The following is a 20,020-nucleotide window of genomic DNA, read 5'->3' as shown; positions in this document are numbered from 1 at the left end:
AGAGGGAGAAGGACCAGGTATCCAGTAAAATAGGAAGTCTTCCCAAAACTGGCAAAAAAAACTCTGGCGTTGAGGTAGTGACAGCCCACTGCTCAAATACTCCTCCAGATAATGGTCCAATGAGCCGCGGGTGTGCAGGGAGGCCCAAAGAGGACAGGCCACCCCCTCGTGGTGGAGTAAAGGAAAACACAAACAGACCACACAAACTGGATTCCTAACACTGAGCTTCACAAGTACCACACTAAGAAATCAGAAGAGGTAACGAAGGGAAATCCAGGTTGGTATGAGAAAGCTGATCCAGGTTCGGTCAAAGAGCAAAATCCAGCAGGAGTCAGAAGTCATGTCAGGCAAACAGATCAGAATGGGAACAGACAGGCTCAGAGGTCCAAAAGCTAAACAGGTCAGGATCAGGCAAACAGAAACACTCAGAAAATTCTCACCAAATGCTTGAATAATATGGCACTGATGTGTGGACGCATGCTGGTTAAATAAATACTGGAGCAGGTGATATGGAATGAGTAATTAGGCCAGTCGTCAGTGCCAAGATCATGACATTCTCCTAATCTTACATAAATGCAAATGACATGGACTGCTTAGAATTGTGCCATCTTGTTCTTTCTCCATATGTTTCGAGCATAAATCCTTACTTACCAAAGCTTACAATATCAGTTATAGTGGTCTTTAGCTAAATCCATTCATTAACATTCAATAAACAGCTGGAGTAGTAGTGGCATAATTTGAAGAGAGGTAATCTTACTATCAGAGAGCTGTTGGTTTAATATGGCCCTGGCCAAATACTTGACCTACTGTAAACTCACAATCTAATCAGCCTAAAAATGGATCTGAGAGAATTTAAGTAAATATGGCTCTAGTGTTAAGGTGGTTTGTATGAATTGGAAAGCTATATATAAAGTTAGTCCATGTAACATATTGAGATCTCTTGGTTAATTAATTATGTCCCTCTTTGTTGTCATTTTCAAAAGCCAAAAGCCATTTTGCATCATGTGTAGTTTGAATAGTGCTGTTGTGCTGAGATCAGCAATGTTAAAATTCTGCCACACTGGATGTCATATATAAATATAAAGAGAGGGATGGGGTATGTTCAGGTTTTTGTTTTGTTTTGTTTCTTTACACTCTGTTATGTTCACCGGCACTCAGGATTAAGTGTTTGTTTGAACTCACTTTTCATAGCATCCAGAAAATGCTAAAGTCCTCATCAACCTGTCCTTTGTCTGCTGGCACAATCGCGGCCATGACAACCAGCATTAGAAGGACATGCTAATGAGAAGCGGACAGAAAAGCATTGCAGGCTCTTGGAAAACGGCAGGTATTATGCTGAGAAATCGAAGGCATACGCAATGAAGCTCTGCAGGACTGTTAGATCGACAGACAGTCTGCTGAGTGTCAGCTGAGGCAGTCACAAAGATCAATAAAACTAAGTAAAAATAAAGAGAGTACATGGTTTTGAAGAACATGTGTTTGGAATCAAACTTCAGTCAGCTGCTTTTTATGACGAAAAACTATTGTATGTTGATAACTTTCACTATGCATTATACAGTTATGTATTTTCTTATGAGCTTTTCTATCATTTTCAAACCTTTAGATGGAATTGAAGCTTTTCTAAAGCTAAATGAAATAATGAGTAGTTTGAAATGCCTAGCTGTCAGGGTGAGTGGAGGTTTGTAGAGGACACAAATGCAAAGACAGAGGCTGAGATGATTTCCTGCAGAATTAATTGGTGGTGGCAACTGATGCATAAATCCAGAAATAACAAACCAGGGACGCAGGAACCAGAAAAGAGGGTAACAGCACTTCAGGAGGGAATGAAGAGAATCCAACAAACAGTAACGAGAAGAAGTGTATATGCCAAACAGAACAATGAATGGAGCAATCAACTAATTGGGGGCAGGTGTGGATAGAATTAGCTAGAAGGGAGCTAAGCGGTTAGGACAGAGGCAATAGAGAGTAACCAATAGATACAAAAGGATTTAAATATAATTAGGAAAGAACTCAAATTAAACTTCAGGGGAATTAAACTGACTAGAAAATACAGAATGACCAAGGGGAAACTAGAGGATAGGGGAAGGAACTGGAGATAACTTATGATAACTATGATGCCATGGGAAACATAATCTGAAGATAACTAAACAATGAATGGAAAAATAAAGCTTGAAGAAATCAGATGAAGGAGTTTGCCATGCAACCGAAGGGTTGTCAGTTCAAGCCCCAGCTCCGACTTTTAGTGTCTTTGTCTTTTTAGGACACTTCACCTGCATTGCCTAATGATGGTGGTTGTGAAAGGGTGAAAGACTGAGTGAAGTGTAAAGCACTTTATAAGCTATATAAGTACAATACTATATAAGTAAGGGCCATTTGCCATAATTGTGATTTTCTGTTTTTCTCTCAATATTTAAGTTCAGCCGTGGTGTTTTTAATTTTGGTTTAATTCCATGAAGATTGTTTGACTCCCTCTGCATTTATTTGCCCTGTGCAGAAATCTTGTAAGGATATTATGCTATTAACTAGTACTAATAATAGTATAGTACGGTATGATATGATATAATAAATAATGTTAGAGGTAGTACTATTGTATTTTTGACAGTTCAAATACTCTCTGCCAACTATGACTGTAGCAATGCCTCCTTAGTGACCACAGTTACCGCAAATGTTTGCACGTGAGCTTTCTTACTTTCGCACTTTGCCAGTGCTAAGTATTTACATTTGCATGGCTGTGTCATTAGAAAATTATATATTCATATTAATAAAGACATGCAAAAGGAAACTCTGCTTTGCGTGTCCAAAGGTTTGTTTTAATACATGCAAATCATTTAGAGATCAAGCCCAAAGACATCAACAGAGAGACCAGATGAATCAAAAATATTATTTGTGGGCGGCTCAACTGACAACTAGTAACATAACGTCATGGCTTCTAAACTCACTTGCACCACTGGATCTTTAATACAGAGTTTTAATTAAAATATGCAATTAAAAGGTTTATACCAGCAATGCCTATAGAACTAGAATGTTTGCATAAGAAGTGAATGCAGGACCTTGAGGTTCCAAATATCACAATATTTCAGTCTTGCATTAAACGTCTGTTTACCTGACACTCGGCTTTCCAAAATATATCCTAAACCACCTTGACAGACATCCCACAGCTAGAAAAAGCATTCAGTTTCAAAGATAAAAAAATTGGAAGGAATAAATCATTTCAAAGGATGACATTGCCTTACATGCTTAACGTGCAACTCACTTGAGTACAAGACTCAAATAAATCCTGGAAATCTCACTATTGCCTCCTCATGTTTATCCTTCTTTATTTTACCTTGTCCTCTTTTCATAACTTAATTTTGTCTGTCCTCTACCATGTTTAATATTTCAGCCAAGTCTATTTAAAGCAGCCATGATGTTTTCAGGAAGCCTTTGCTGAACCGAAGCATGCTGGTGTTAGATTCTTATGAGGATTATGTCTTCACCACAAATGTTTTAAACATTAATGAGTTCATTCCCCAGCTCTTTGAGTCAGTACAGTACATGTCCAATCACTCCATTAAAGTCATGCTTCAGATTTATGTTGGATGAAGCTGACCCTCATCATCCTCCATTACTGTCTGCTCTGCACTTATCATAAAATCAGAATCTCAAACTGTTTCTAGTGTTATTTCTCTCAGGTAACATCTCTTGGAGTTATGCTTTTAAAACTGTATTCACTTGCAATTTGTAGACGGTCGAAATTACTTTGCACATAATTAATTTACAGTCATATTCACTAAATTAATATATGCGTTAGATGAGGCTCATTTGTAATATTAGAAGTACCCTTATTAAACATCCTTTTAATTTAGTTCCAATCTCTGTATAAAAAAAATATTTATTTATTGCTCTGAGTTAAATGTTTTGTTTTCCTAAGATGTAATCAAAAAATTATCATAATTAAAAAAAGACTTGAAAGTATCACTCTGTGTGTAATTACAATTACTACATTATGTTGTTCACTTGATGAAGTGAGTTACTGAAATTAATTAATTTTTCAAAATAATATTTTTGGGCTAATCTGAACCTTATCATGTTATCATGTAGGCATACCGGCATATAAACTTTTCTCCATATCATCTGACATTACATTAGACAAAGTTTGCACAACTGGGTATTTGGTCATTTCCTCCTGATAGAACAAGTGTAGCTTGAGTCAGATTTGTCAGCTTTTTACTTTCACAAGTGTAGCAGTATGGCAATTGCCAGAAAGTAAAATCTGTTGGGCTCTTTTTGGCATCAAGACAACTATTCTTATTGCCACATTGCCAGACAGGACACTGTAAAAAATAAAATAAAAAAGATTTGTCAGCTTTTCTCAATCTTCCTGCCTCCATAAAGAGCAAATTTGAGGAGAGCCTTACTCTTCACCAATAGTATGCCAGTCACTGGCTCTCCCACCTGCGCTGTGGATTTTTGTAGTTTTTTTTAGAGATACCCAGGCCCTGTGGGCTTCCTCTTTGATTATTGGTCTCCTTCTTGTTGGTTTTTTCTTCATGACCATGTTTTGGTGGATCTGTGTAACACTCTCTAGTCTCTACACAGCAGAAATTGGGTATTAATAACTCATTGAACGTATTTAGCACTAAAGGGAGTATTTCCAACTATACTGAGTGTAAACCTGCTCAAGTCTTAGTAACTTTTACTCTATTTTGTGCCAATTACCCACAAGTCTCGAAGAGATCTTCTCGATTTTGACAAGAATCTGAGTAAAATTAACTCTGAAAACCTGACACTGACTATAGAGTAAATTTTGCTCTAATTTGGATGGGGACAAAATATTATATGAAACAGAGCTGTTAAACTCTATAGGTATTAAAGTAACACTTTTTTTTTTTATTGTGTACATATTTAGGTAATATATTTTTTTCTTCTGCTTCACTAATACTTAATAACAATACATCGACACCATCATAAAATACCTAAATTCTGATGGACTCAAGACAGTTGATGGCAATACATTTTATTTTTCTTATTACATTAAAGGCGGGTTTGTTAAGAAAAATGTGTGAAACACATTTCAGATTTAATTTTTAAGAAAATGTTTTTAAATAATTGATAATTTTCCTTTTACTTCATAAGTATGCACTGCTTTAAGTTGGTCTGTGACAGAGGATCTAGAATATTGTTTAAGAGCTCGAAATACATTATCACAGCAGAGTAGCAACAATTATCAGCTTAAAACGAAACGGAGAGACTTGGGTTTTTGATGAAAATTTATTTTGTCATCATGCTTCACCTTCTTTTACCTCAAAACCAGAAGTACTGAAAAATGTGACCAACAGCAACTGATAAATCCCTCCTTCCTAATTCAGCACCCATGGTTAAAAAGGTCATTTGCAGAACTTCAGGAACAAAGGAGGATTTGCTCTGAAGAAGGTTGTGAGAAGTTGAATAAGTACCATTATATGTTATCAGCCAGCTTATCAGCTCTTGGCTGTGTAAGCTTGCCTGTCCTTGTGTCAGAGATATCCTCACACTGCAACACTGACAATCACTTTATGTGCTGAAACACATAATCTGCGTATCGGGAGAGGCCAAAGCAAACTTAGATAATGATTAACAGAGATCCACATTGCTATCCTTGGACTGTTTCTGTGTCCTGCGGGTGAAAACTGTAACAATAGATCACCATGTTTTCTGCCTAAATGCCTGCAGTGATGATGCTGCTTGTTTTCAGAACATTTTATCTGCTCAATGCAAACTTTACAGTCCAACCTGAATGTGCCATAAAATGTCTCAGTGGAAAGTAGCTTATATGGTGTGGAAATAAGCTCAGGGTCTGTTTTGACGGTTTTACACTATGGAAATTTTACATTTATGACTATAGGTCATGCAGGGTACAGCTGTAAAGCAGGGTCAGCACTTGTGATGTTTTACTTGACGCAAGCGTGTCATATTTATGTACAAAGACAAGAAACTTCACCAGTTAGTACCTCAGGAAGCAGATGACCCAGTGTGTGTGTTTGTGTGTGTGGTGGAGGAATGCCTTGGTCTTGTGCCAGTGAGTAAATATTTGACTGTACTCTGCTCCTTAGATCATTTCCTATTTCTTCAGGGGAGAGGGTGTAGAGTCTGTTTTTCTGGTGTGAGTGAGCTTCCTGTGACAGAGAGGATCTTTACTGTTGACTGGGCCGACTTGCATTGCTGCACACCTGAGAAAATTTCTCAAGCAAGATGAATAGTGTGTGTATAAGGAGACAGAGGATCATATCTCTTTTTCGGATAACGCCTGCTGGCATTCCAGCCAAAGGCCTAATCCAGGAATATCTTTCTTGTTGAAATTTGTCTTATTGTTAATCTCTTTAATGTGGACTGTTATTGCTCCAGACAACCTGAACCTCGGTCCACATCTTCGATGTTCATAAAAAAGTTCTTACCTGTGTGCAGCAGTTCTAAGTCTTTATCACCTGCCTGCACGCTCTGCAGTATGCCGTCTCTTGGAAGTACCTACCCTCTCAGATATCACTCACTTATCTGCAAAGCCAGCTTAATCAAACCCCCTACAGATCCATGCTACCTCGCCTTCATCTCTCAAGTAATCAAATCAATCAGTCATCGGTTGTCATCAACCAACTCCTTTCTGATCAGTCTCTTTATCCCCTCAGACCAGAGATCCACAGCACAATACAAAATTGGGTGTTAAAAATTCAGACTTAAGTTATTTTACTCTACATAGAGTATTTACAATTATACTAAGTGGAAATCTATTCAAGCGTTGGAGTTTATGGTGAGTGAAAATTTTGGCTGCCATGCATTGTAACTTTTGCTCTATATGGTGTGACACTAACATGAGTAAAATTAACTCTGAAAATTTGTTTCTTACAGAAGTTGATTGGGAGGTTGAAAACATAGGCATCAAAACCTACTCAAATTTTTATTTACAAAAATGAAATAAAATTTAAATCCATATATAGTTTTCCTTTCAGTTTAAAATTATGCATGTTATTGTGTAAGTTTGTCACAAGATATTGCAATAAAAGTATCAAATCTGGTGGTTCTGTTGCCCATACTTTCGTAACCAAAATAATAAAGCAAAGAATTACACTAAATAGGTTAAAACTTATTCATAGACTGTATTCGGTGTTAGTCTTTTATGGAAAACACAAACTGTACTAAATACTTACAGCCTTCTAAAGTACAACAAATCCAATTAAAGGAATATTATGAAAGCAAACTGAAAAATAGGAGTTTCATGTGCTCTGGAGTTTATGTTGCAAACAGGGGACAGGAGTGAGCAAGAAAACGGAACACGTAAAAGAAAACCTGAAACCAAACAAATAATGCTACAAACATCTGAAAGACAGAAACAAAGTCCAACCCTTAGCCTTAATCAGTTCTTAAAAACTCCCATGCTAGAATTCATTCATGTCCTAGAATGCCCTCGATGTAACTCTTTACGGTTGTTTTATTTATTTAGCTTAGATCTTTGAAAATACTAATTAGCTCAACGTCTCCCTTCACTGCTCCCCAGCTGCAGCTGCTCATCCTCCACTCCAACACTCTCCATATTGACTGCATTATATATAAGGAGCTGCTATAATTAGACAAACCGTTTCCCCAACTGCCAGTTTAAATGGATTTGATAGAATTTTATTTGTTTAGATATGCTTCATAAATCGCCCTCGAAAGATAGTAAAATTCAGTGAAGGGTAGTAGAAGGCTTAACCCTATGATTTCACCTTTAATGTTATAAAAGCATGCCCATGTAACCTTGGGGCGACAGTGGGGTCGGATGAAGGATTTTGCCCTTTAGTCTCTTTATGATTTATAAATTGTAAAGAGACTATTTATTAATTAATAACAGTTTATTATTATTTGGTAATCATTTATAATTGCCGATTAAAACATTTATAGAAGATCAATATATCATACTTCCCTGCCATTTTGGTTTAGCCCTAACTCTAACATCAGTGGACTTAAAGGAATAGTACACCCAAAACATGATTAGCCTTCATTTTCTACTCACCCCCATGCTGAACAACACTCTGGAGTACTTTTTTGATATCTCAAATGCATCTGGAGATCTGGGAGGCTTCTTGCTGTCTGCTGACATTCAAATAATGGAGGTTTATGGTGCCCGAGACAGAAAGGTCCATAAAAGTCCACAAAAAACGTGTCAATATTCCTCCATACTGCTCGTCCAATGTATTCCAAGTGTCCTGAGTGGGTAGCGTCCAGAATTTACTCGAAACAAAGTCATTTAGAATGTTTTTAGAGCATAAACAGTAGTGTATAGGATTTCCTGAAAGCACGCGCCGGCGCGTTCATGACGTTCATGACTTTTTTGAGATATCAAAAAAGTACTCCAGAGTGTTGTTCAGCATGGGGGTGAGTAGAAAATGAAGGCTAATCATGTTTTGGGTGTACTATTCCTTTAAGACCTTAACTTAGCCTTTATTTTTAATTTAACTGGACATGTTGCACTTACTCTTATCTAACACCAGAAGGCTTAATACTTTAAACCATCATTTATTTACTTTTTATTTAGATACAGTTAATCTACCAATCAACATTAATAAACTATCTGTTAATTGTAAATAAATGGTATCTTCACCATTTATAAGTGATCGTTTTGATGGTTTTTGTAAAGTGTAACCAATTCAGTTTTTTTTTTTCTTGTTTTTTTAAATTTAATTAAATTTAATTCCAAAAAGGATAGAGCATTCAATGGTTCTTACTCCTATTCTTGTACACACTCAGGGCCCAGACTTACAGTTTTTCCTCAAACATTTTCAGACATTCTCAGAGAAAATGCTCAATATTCTAAAAACTCTACATGCAATTTAAAAAAAAAAAATCCACAGACACCATCTTCAAAACGCCTCAATTCAATCCTTTTTATTTGCAGGTAAACCACAAACCATCAAATAAATAAAACATTTATTAGAACCATTTGAACATTAATGTCAATGTAAAAGGTCAATTTAAAAATATAATGGTGAATGGAAAGGGCAAATCATGACTTAGACATCTTTCTCTTCAATTTTATACCTTCTGCAGTTAGTACATAGGTGTGTTCTAAAATGTTTACATCATTGTTTTTTTTTATATTCCCAAACTCAGAGCCAATTAAAAAACAGTATTTTATACAAGGTTTAGTATGTATTATTTCCCCCAAAAACGTACATCCAACCAACTCAAAGTTGCACATAGAGTTATACACACAAAAACAATATTCTACTCTAAATCATTTCATCTGTTGGGTTCTAGTCATAGCACTTTCTCCACGTCAAGAGACAGGGGAAGTGATTCACTCGCATATTAATTCAAGCCATGAACTTTATCATGGCCTACATCTCCTCTGCATTGTAATTCAGCAGAACTGTTTCAAGGGGTTTGGCATGAGTTACATGATGTTGTCGTTGTACCTCAGGTACCAGTTTTTGTGTGTAAACAATTGAAAAAAACTGTAATGAAACTGTCACAATTTTTAGTGCTGAAGGGGCATATTTTTCAAAGTTCTTGTATTTCTATTTACCATCTCTCCTTTAATACCATAATGTGCTTTTGTTGAGGTTTTTTTTAATTTTTTTTTTTGCCTTTAGGCTACAATTTCAGGACCAGTAATTTTTTTAAAGAGTGTGTCACCTGACTGAGCTAAAGGTCATGAACGTCATTAGACTAATAAACCTACCGTCTGGGACTGTTTTTACAATCCCCTTGGAGGAAGCGGAGCACAAAAGGTGGACAGTGACATGAGAAGGCAGTGACAGACCTTAAGCTGAAATGTCAGTAAAGCTCTCTATGGGTTCAATTATAGCTAAATTGAGCACAAGCAGGAGGACCCTAATTAGTGTTCTGACTTGACACTTGTGTTTGTCAGAGGAGCCTTGTGCTGGAAACTAAAAATGAGGAGATAACAGGTAGTGGCTGAAATGTATTCCTGAAGTTTCACTTTAAGCCCGCTGAAGAAAGATAACACTGACAACATGAAAAGGAGAGTAATCCTCTTTAAAGCAATGAAGAGGATATTCTCACTCGTCTCTGGATTATCATTCCTCTATTTTAAATAAGTATACAATTTCAGCATTGTTAAAACCAATAAGCTTTATTTACAGACTAAATAAGGCTTAATGAGCTTAAATCAGTAATTAATTTGACATAAAGCTTTTATCATTTAAGTTTTTTTCTATTATTTGATGACTCAGTTACTGGGATAAAAGCAACATAAATAGATTGTATTCTGTATTTGTTCTTTTCTTCTTATGCATGGTTTACTCTGCTGCATATTGGGGCAGTTCTTTAGATGTGTCTACTAAAGCATACTAGCGACATCTACTGGCAAAACAAAAAAATCTGAACAAAATTGTATTAAAAAGGTTTGGAAAGAGTTATTTACTTATTTTAAGCATATGTTGTAAAAGATCATTACAACTGGTGTCAGCAATGTTACTGTAGGCTGTTATTTATGTAAGTTATAAGACAATAAGAAATAAAAAAATCTAACATGGGTTCAAAAGCTATTTCTGTGCCGTCCAGTTTTTAGTGTGCATATTAACTGTATTGCATCACGATAAGTGTTCATGTGTGACTGGCTTTTATGTGTTAGATTACAGCAAACAACATTGCAAAGTTTTCAGAGTTGGTGAGGTTCTTCGAGAGCCAGGCTCTTTGCTAGTGTTAATTTACTTTTTTATGATGTTCAAAGTCCCTCCAGAGTTTTACAAAGACAGTTAGATTACATTATGTACTAATCTAATCCTTTGGGAATCAGAATTTTTGATTTCTGCATCTGTAGACCATCTTCAAAATCAAACAGTTCCTTAAAAAAAAGAAAAAAAAAAAGAAAAAACAGACCTCCCACTCTCTCAAGCATGATTACTCTGTTGGGTCCCAGATTCGATTGGATGTATTGTACAAACAGCTAGTTCTAAGACATTCCTAAAAAACAAACATTAGGACCCCAGCCGGAATCCTGGTTAATACCTGGTTAATACCTGGTCTCTGTGCAAGTAATATATATATAGCGATGTTCAACAATTATTAAAGTACATTTATGTCACTGCAATGTACTTTTCCCATTATGTTTATTTTCCTTTTTTTCCTCATATACAGCACTTTCAATTAACCTACTACTGAAATAATAAATAAGGCATATAAACCCGCCTTTCCTTACTGAATTCTATAAATGTACATCAATATTCAATATGATTTTAACTTAATGAGTTGCACCTCGGTTTTAATGTGACCTTCACTTGTCTGTCTGTCCAATTTTGTGAATATTCAGCTCAACTGTATCCTGGCAAGTATCAGATGTTATTGATTACCTTTACTAAAATGAATAATTTAAAGGGACATTTATCTTAGTTATAACTTCATGGCTTCTTATTAAGGGAACAGTTATATCCAGGCTACCTGATCATTAAAAATGCATACTTGAGTGATTTAGTGTAATCAGGCAACATACTGCAGCTCATCAGTATGCTGCAGGGAAAACAGGAGTCTGGCAAAACTGTTCAAGGGCTCTCGAGTACTTACTCACAGTCAGAGGTATTACATTAGTATTGATTGGGAGTTACTCCCTCTGTATTTATAGGAAAAGTGTTGAAATAATCTATTATTTAAAAACACAAGGTTTATAGGGTTATTTTTGATTCCAGCTTGTTCGGAGGCAACAAATCATATCTAATCATGGTTATAAAACACAGAACTACATTTCCCAGAATGCCAGAGAAGCTCAACTGCGTTGTTTTTCTGCCACTGTGCGGCTTTGGATAGGAAGTGCAAAGAAATGTGCTCATTCATTCATAGTCACTACCATGCAGGCAGCTGAGCCGGGATCATCGGAAGCTGGAACAGCGACATGTAGAGAAATAATAAAGGAGATCCAGAAAGTGTCTAAAAATGGACTGAAGAATAATGTGCCTCGGCGATAAGTATAACCATCACCATCATGTTCCCGGGAGTTTTCTATGCATTACTAGCGGGTTTCCTCGGAGCCGTGGCATCGTCGTCGGCCAAACTGTCCCTGGGAGCCGACTATCTGAAAGGAGTCTGTGAAACCGGACTCCGGACGTGGGGTGAGCAGCGGAAATTCAGACACGCGGATGAAACCACAGCCTGTGACAGGGTGAGTCTAATGTCTGTTAATTATTAATAACACAAACATGATGTCTGGGAATGGGCCGGTTCTGTTATGGGGGGCATATCCTCTCCTCCATGAGTCCCATGTCTTCAGCACCGCGGACAGCGTCACGCCACAGGCACCCTGCGGCATCTGCTCTCTCTCCTGCCGTGTCCGCGTGCAGAAGGACAACGCGGCTCGTGCGGGATCCCGTTGTTCTGTGAGCAGGTCTCGTGTCGCTCCTGAAGATGATGATGATGGTGATGAAGGCGCAGAATGATTCAGAGGGATCCAAGTTTCTGGCGTGACCTTAGCTCTGTCTCTGCGTCATTCTGGTGATGTCCAAAACATCTGCAGACAGGCTTTTTGTTTATTTATCCTAATCACACATCTATATTCATAGCAACATTTGGGAAAAGGGCGGGTAGGAGAATTTAAACGACCTTCATTAAATTCCAGCATGTGTTTTTTTATGCGTCATTTTAGGATTGAGGTATTTCTGGCATACCAATTAGGGAATGTCGCAATCCTGTGGGATACCCTGCTTTAACAAGGTCAAAATCCTTGTACAGTATGGCAAGCTCATTTATCACATCGTGGCAAAATGGTATCTTCATACTTAAGTTTCCAGTTTAGCCAATTAACGTTAAAATAGACACCTTGGCTTTTTATGATGTTGTTGTTTCAATACATATCAACTTAAGAGAATTTGTTCAGTTGAATAGATATAATATAATTTAATTTAACATTTTGATAGTGACTTGGTCAAGAGACTTTTGGATTTCTACATACACTCTATTAAATGGCTTAACTAATGGTAGGGCTTTACTTTCTAAGTTCATGAAGGTGGAAACTTCCTGACTAGAGGGAAACTGAGACCAATTTTATTTTGAAGTCAAACCCAAGTCATCTTTTGTATATGGCTTAAAGTTGTAATATTTTTAGTAATTAAGAATCATCTTCTCATAATTTAAGTAGTATTTTAGTGTTAGTACCATTTCTTCTCTTGGGGCTGGCGTAGTTTTTAGCACTGTAGCCTTTCAGCAAGAAGGGAGCTCTTTATGCCTTGAGTATGCATGTGCACCCTGTGCATGTGTGGATTTTCTCCGGGTACCCGGCTTCTTCCCAAAGTCCAAAATCATGACTGTTAGGTTATTTGGCATCTCAAATTCTCTAAATTGACCTTAGGTGTGAGTGTGTGTGCATGGTAGTACATCTTCATGTGTCTCTGTGCTGCTCTGCGATAGGCTGGCGACCTGTCCAGGGTGCACCCCGCCTCTCGCCCATAGACTATCTGAGATAGGCATCGGCCCTACCGTGACCCCAACAGAATAAGAGGGAGATGATGAATGGATGGATGGATGGATGGATGGATGGATGGATGGATGGATGGATGGATGGATGGATGGATGGATGGATGAGATGGATGGATGGATGGATGGATGGATGGATGGATGGATGGATGGATGGATGGATGGATGGATGGATGGATGGATGGATGGACATTTCTTCTCCTAAGTGTTATTTGCAATACACATAAAAACAATACCTTGTAATTATTTATAGTATTATAACTATTTTATATTGAAATCATTTTGTGTTCTTAAACTGTTTTATTAGTCTTATCAGGATTATACATAATTTACTTACTTAAAATTTTTCTGAAAATTTTTCTGTTCAAGATTCTTTATTATCTAAAAATAAACTTAGATTTTCTTGCCTCAGTATAACATGACAGGCAGATCATATCGGTTCATTTCTTTCTTTTCATTCCACTCAAAAAACCAAGACATTCAGAAGTGATCAAACACTGTATGGCTGCGTGCCTGAATCCAAGAGCTCACTGCCCCAATAACAAACTCCAATATATTCCAGGTACTGCAGTCACCTGTCTATAATAAAGGGGTGGAGGCCAGAAACAGCATCAGTTAAACACAGCAGCAAAAAATACAACTAAACAATCCATTATTTCATATTTAAGTCAATTCATACTTCAAACCAAAATATTTCACATTTACATATGTCAGAAATCTAACAAAAGGTAAACAGCTAAAACACTGGAGTTGTTGAAAAGCTTTGCAAAAGAGATTGGTTTTGAGCTCGCTTTTAAAAGCATCCACAGAACCAAGCGAAGGTAATGAGAGTGGGAGATATAATTCCAGAGCCTTGGTCCTACAGCCTGAAAGGAGTGTAGTCTCTCGTCTTGAAACTTGTAAAGGGACCATGGTGCTTCAAGTGTGCTTCAAGTTTTTGGTTTCTTGGGGAGTTTTATTAAAAAAGGCAATTTATTTAACCAGAGAAACAGTCTTGTTTTTATTTTCACTAAAATAGAGATTTGTGTACTGAGATTGTCATAGTTTTGATGCAAAGCAGTATGTTCAGTGTTAACATTAGAAACAAATGTGGAATCTTTTTTTACTTCACAGGCTCAGAGTTAAATTATGTATATAAAAACAAAGCAATAGATAGATGGTTTTACAGTAAATATGTTTTGATACCCATATATTTCCTTTGTTTTCTAGCTCCACATCCCTCTGAGGCTGCTGTGTGGTGGTCTTCTTTTCACCTGCAATGCTGTGATGTGGACCTTCCTTGCTAAAGCACTCAGGTACTCCTCTTCCTCTACCCGCACCACTGTGACCACCACTGCCTCCAATTTCGTATCTTCCGTAAGTAGAAACATCTGCAGTTTTCTCTTTACATCCTCTCAGTCCTAGTGCTTTTGTTGTTAAGAATAAGACCAGTTTAAAGGATCTCAGACAAGTTACCCTATTTTAGAAGGTAGGCTGGATTTCATTGAAGAATGAGATCTCATTTCAATAAATGTAGGTTGTTCATTAATCTTGTTCTAAAAACGAAAGTGTGTTTTTACTCTCCCTTCTGATTGCAGGCTTTCCTGGGCCAGCTGATCTTTGGGGAACCCCAGTTAACACTGTGGTGGGTCGGGATCTCTTTGACCTTTTCAGGTCTGTTGGTTCTGCAGAGGATTTCACCACAGGATAGACATCAGACAGCAGTCACGACAAAGGACGAATAGCACGTTGTCTCCACTAGCTGGCTGAGCTGTGCTTGGGCTAACACCTCCTATGTTCTAAAGCAAAGCCAAAGACAAAATCTGAAAACAGAGATTTTATTGAACACATTCGCTCTTTAATAGCATCCCAAGTGCATATGCGAAAAAGCTACAGCCCTTAAGTGAAAAAAAGAGGTCTTCCAGTCATATCAAATAAACGAACCACTCCCCTTCATCCATGCAAAAACCAGCTCTAAAATTAAGGAGAATTATGCCATTAGAGAGAATCTGCTTCTATGGCACAGCTACAGTCTGGCTTGTGGAGATAAACAAACAGATGCCCAGTTCCAGCTCCTTGCAAGCTCTTAAATCATTATATAAACAGGTTCACACAGAAAGGGAATATCTTTCCAGCTATTTTTGATGCATAATCTGAAAACCATAGCACAAAAAACGTAAGGTAAAAAGCTGACGGAACAAACAGCATGATATTTTTGGAGTGGAAACTAAAGACTTTGTCATTGGTAGGGGAGCAGATGTCTATATCATTTTCATGTTTTTGGATGAAACAGTAGGCCACAGTTATCTGGAACAATGCTGCAGTCCATTTTATTTCCAAAACTGAAATTTGAGTTAAAAAAAACTCAGTAGTCTCTGAAATAAAAAAAATGCTATTTTTTTCACAGCCCACTTTCTTAAAATCCAATATATCTGCCACATATTCAAAGGGCATATATAATCCAATGTACAATTCTTATTATTTTAGTTGTTTCCAGCCTTGTAGTTGATGATAGATACACTAATCTTTATGTCCAACATTGAGAGATGTTCTAAAAATAAAACACATGGCAGCTGAGGACCTCGCCAAAGCGGATAAACAGTGCTGGTGTTTTATTTAGAAAGCCAAACTTGGTGGTCGAGCAGAAAAAAATCATTCCAGCAAAGTTTCTAGCTTGGATTTCACTACATAAAAAGACTTATTCATGGAGGAGGGTATCAGATAGTATTTTTATAGCTTGGGGACCCGAAAAATCCCAAAGTTTCCTCAGCTGTAGGTTACTGATTTTCTTAAACACATGAATTCCCTGGTGTCCTTGTTAAGTCGTTTTTTTTTTTATTTGCTGCCAAGAAGCAGCCCTTCAGTTTTATATATCAGAAACCTTGGATCTAGATAACAAATTGTCACCCATACATTGGACTCAATTACTTTATAAAGTCAGAAATAACCAAAGTAATCCAAATGTGCTTTTAATTTTAATTTTAGGTAGGTACCTTAAAAATCAATACAAAAGCAGATTTATTATTTTGGTTTTATACTTTTAATTTGTCTTGGATTTATGGCTTTAAAGGTTAGCAAATTAACAAAAGAAAATAAAAAAATGGAAACAAAGAAAAATAGTTAATCTCCTCACCGAGAAAGTTATTCATAAATGATACTTGCTTTCCAACTTTTAACACTGTAACAAGCTATAACACTGTTATGAACGAAAATACTTCATTTTTGTTCTTAATTTTAAGAGGGGAAGAATAAAACATGATGCCTTGAATACAGGGATTGTAATCCGGGCTAACCAGAAGAAACACTTCTTCTTTGAGAAGATTTTTGAACTTCTTATACAGTAAAACAGTAATGTGTCTTTAACCAACTATTCCATGAAATTTCATTTGGGCATAGAGATAATATCATTGTTTTTATTAGATAAAATAAGTGCATTACTTTAATTTGGACCTATATGTTTAGATGTAAGGGCCACTTAAGGTGTATTAAAAATAAAAGTAGGCACTGTTAGGTCCTATTGTGGTTTATAGACTGATGTTTGACGTATGAAACTCACATTTTGGAGATCAATAGTTTAAAAATCAAATATCGTAAGGTGGAGTTGAGCAGCAAGTTTTTAAACAGCTAACATGTCCGAAATGGTGTTTTAGTCACAAAGAATACCTTCCAAAAACTCTGCTGGGTTTGCTATAATTTTTTATAGAATTTGACATAACACTGTACAATTTGGGGCTTGAAAAGGATTAATAGTACAGTTTTAATCCACAGCGAAAACATATCACATTGCTTGAAACCAGTTTGTGGTCCAAAGATCAATGGAAAAATGAAGTAAAGAATTTTTTCAGTACTTCTGCATGTGTTTTGCAGGTTGCATTTGGTTGTGGGTTTTAGCTCTAAACTCTTTTCTATCATAACAAACACCAGAGAGAAACATCAGAGTTTTAAAATTGCACAGTATGCAACTGGATTTAAAACTAAAAGTGCCCAGACTAGTCATACAGAGACCCAGTCTGATGCAAAATTTAATTAAACTCAATAAACTGCAAACTTGCAAAGAAATAAGCTCTGAAGTGTGATGCTCTACATTTAATTAGTGTTAATTAATATATTTTTTTCCCCACCTCACCATTGGCATTAAGAAAAATGATTCAGAATACTGTGGGTTCACTTATTTCCATTATTTAACCTATCATAGGTTCTGTAGAACAGCTTAGTTGTTTTTCTCAGATCCAGGGATAAGATGGATAAAAAAGCTACTATGATGTTGTGCATTCTCTGAAGGCTACATAGCCAATCATGTCCTCAAGCAGATCAGTCTGCTTAAGTTTTAGTCTGACTCAGTTATATGGTATAATATCCTGTTCTAGATCATTGTGATCATAGGCAAACCTTTGTTCTCTATTTTAAAAACACAGCTTAGTTTTAAACATTGAAAATATAAATGACATTTCAGCAGCTTTCTGCAGATTTCCTTCTAACAGAAAAAGCTCTTTTGGCACAGCACCATACAGAAGTTACATGAAAAAAACAAAGGAAGCTGCAGCAACCAATGCAGTCTCTAATTCACTTTTAAACATTGTCATAACAAGTAAAACAACATTTGAATTGTCAGAGAGATTCCAGATTTGTTGCTCCAACAAACTAATGTAAACGGCCCAAATAAATTTGTAAATTTGTGCCATGATTTTCTAAATTCTACAAAGTACGCGACCATGTAGACTGACTATTTGTTCTAAGTGTTTTTGATCAACAACCTTGATACCAATAATTTAAAAATATTGTGATTGATACATTGCTATTTGCTATAAATACTGTATAAAATGAACTTTTCATACAGTATGTGCAGGAGCAGGATGAAACAATAAATGTGCATACATACAGTAGGAAGTTAATATGACATACCACCAAATCTTGATGCCAATATGATCATGATGACTGGGCAACTCCTTAAAGTCTTTCTTAATTCCCACTTTTCCTTTAGTTACCGTGACACTCGCTGTAAAAACATGCGACAGGCTCACTGCATTTATTGTACAGCTCAGTTTAAGTAACATTCCTGGCTAACAAAGTGCTCCCTTATTCTTTAACAACTGTAATATTGTAGCACTGCAATGCTCATCCTTTGTCAGGATTTGCTTCCTCTCTGGGTTTCTATTTTGTTATTACGTATGCTGTTTATTACTTGAACTTTATTTTCTGCAAATGACTGTGAAACAAACTGTTTGATTCTAAGGCAGCTGCTGCACTTCAATCATATGATGTGTGTGTGTGCATGTTTTCACCAAATGCTGGATAAATCACACCAAAGCATCTTCGAGTTAAGCATCAATCAGCATCAGAGTGATGCACCTGTGAATTATTTATTTGAACTCGACGGGGATCCATTGTCAGCTGCGTGCACAGTATATGCGACCATCTATAATACCCTTCGACATATAGTGTCTCTGTTTTTGGGGTGGGAATTTAATAGTAGTATATTTCCTTCAGCAGCCAAAAATGAAAAAAACAAACAAAAAAAAACCAAAAGAAACAAGTAATGCATTATGAAAAATACCAGTTGTGATGTCCTTCTATCCTGCATGTCTCAGCTGCCTGTGGTTAAAGGTGGAGATCACTTTATGAAATGCTTCTGTTAATAAAAAGCACAAATCTAAAATAATTAGATTTGACTCAGTTATGGATGCACAGGTTTCATCGAACATTCTTTATTTTAACCCTTTAAAGCCTAATGTATCATATTTGAGTTTTTGAGACCTCTGTAACATCAGTTTGATGTTTTTGTTCTTGAAATCCTGACTTACACAATCAGACACACGCAGTGAATGGAAAACCTGTAAAATCTTATACAGAAATGCCTGTATAAAATTTGACCCGAATAAATGATCTAATTTCACTTAAACAAAATGTATGTTTCTTTTTATTTCATTTGTCAGGAAGTTCAATCATGATTCTAATTTTTAAAAATTTGACATTTGTGTCATTTATTTATTGGTTCAGGCTTTAAAGGATTAATTTAGGAGGACAGCTATCCCACCTGGCAATGAAATCCCACAGAAACAATGTTCACAATTAGATGTCCTTCCAATGGTTACTGTGCAAGTTTTAGACCTAGATAAAATCCCTGTTAATGTGACACAGCAACAGTCTGATTATAATGTTAGGTTGTTATATTTAAGGCAAGCCAAGACATTAATCAGCTCTACTTGTTTCTGTCTCCTGTTTGTTCTATAATTCTTATAGGCAATACCATTAATAGAGCACTTGCTATTACTGGTGTGGGACACGCTTCACAGTGCTGTAAAAGTTATTTTCCCACATATTTTTCTGTTTTACGTCAGTGTTTGATCATCAGATAATTTTGATATGAGTCAGTTTGCCCAAGTTAATGCAAAATGTACAGTAGTTTTTATAAGGATTATGTTTAAGAAGTTAAAAGCTATTGCTGGACCTGAAGGAAAACTGAAATGCTTAATAAGCCTATTATTTGGTAAATAGTGTTTTAGTGAAAGAGGCATCGCAGTTAGATCACTAATTGACTGACATTTTCATTCCACGCTTTCTGCTAGACTAGAATTCATCAATAATGTCATGAAGCAGCAAAGCATGTACAGTATGTTGTGTTCCTTTT

At 36.4% G+C, this 20,020-nt stretch overlaps 1 protein-coding gene across 1 annotated transcript; it reads left to right on the top strand.

The window, feature by feature from the left end:
• The first annotated feature begins 11,785 nt into the window (after nucleotides 1–11,785).
• Nucleotides 11,786–17,307, top strand: tmem42 (transmembrane protein 42). Its single transcript, XM_015376922.1, has 3 exons — nucleotides 11,786–12,106; nucleotides 14,623–14,769; nucleotides 14,991–17,307. Exons 1-3 carry the CDS (start codon nucleotides 11,930–11,932, stop codon nucleotides 15,135–15,137), a joined length of 471 nt encoding a protein of 156 aa, XP_015232408.1. The 5' UTR covers nucleotides 11,786–11,929; the 3' UTR covers nucleotides 15,138–17,307.
• The last annotated feature ends 2,713 nt before the right edge of the window (nucleotides 17,308–20,020 follow it).

The sequence above is a fragment of the Cyprinodon variegatus genome, unplaced genomic scaffold (assembly GCF_000732505.1).
Source record: "Cyprinodon variegatus isolate N-32 unplaced genomic scaffold, C_variegatus-1.0 Scaffold144, whole genome shotgun sequence".
Classification (NCBI taxonomy): domain Eukaryota; kingdom Metazoa; phylum Chordata; class Actinopteri; order Cyprinodontiformes; family Cyprinodontidae; genus Cyprinodon; species Cyprinodon variegatus.
The sequence above is the reverse complement of the archived record's forward strand: the minus strand, read 5'-3'. Positions and strand labels throughout refer to the sequence as shown.

Coding starts and splice junctions, on each gene's coding strand:
- tmem42 (XM_015376922.1), top strand. CDS start 11,930: ATGTTCCCGGGAGTTTTCTATGCATTACTAGCGGGTTTCCTCGGAGCC. Junction 12,107..14,622: donor AAACCACAGCCTGTGACAGG/GTGAGTCTAATG, acceptor TTTGTTTTCTAG/CTCCACATCCCTCTGAGGCT. Junction 14,770..14,990: donor CCTCCAATTTCGTATCTTCC/GTAAGTAGAAAC, acceptor TTCTGATTGCAG/GCTTTCCTGGGCCAGCTGAT.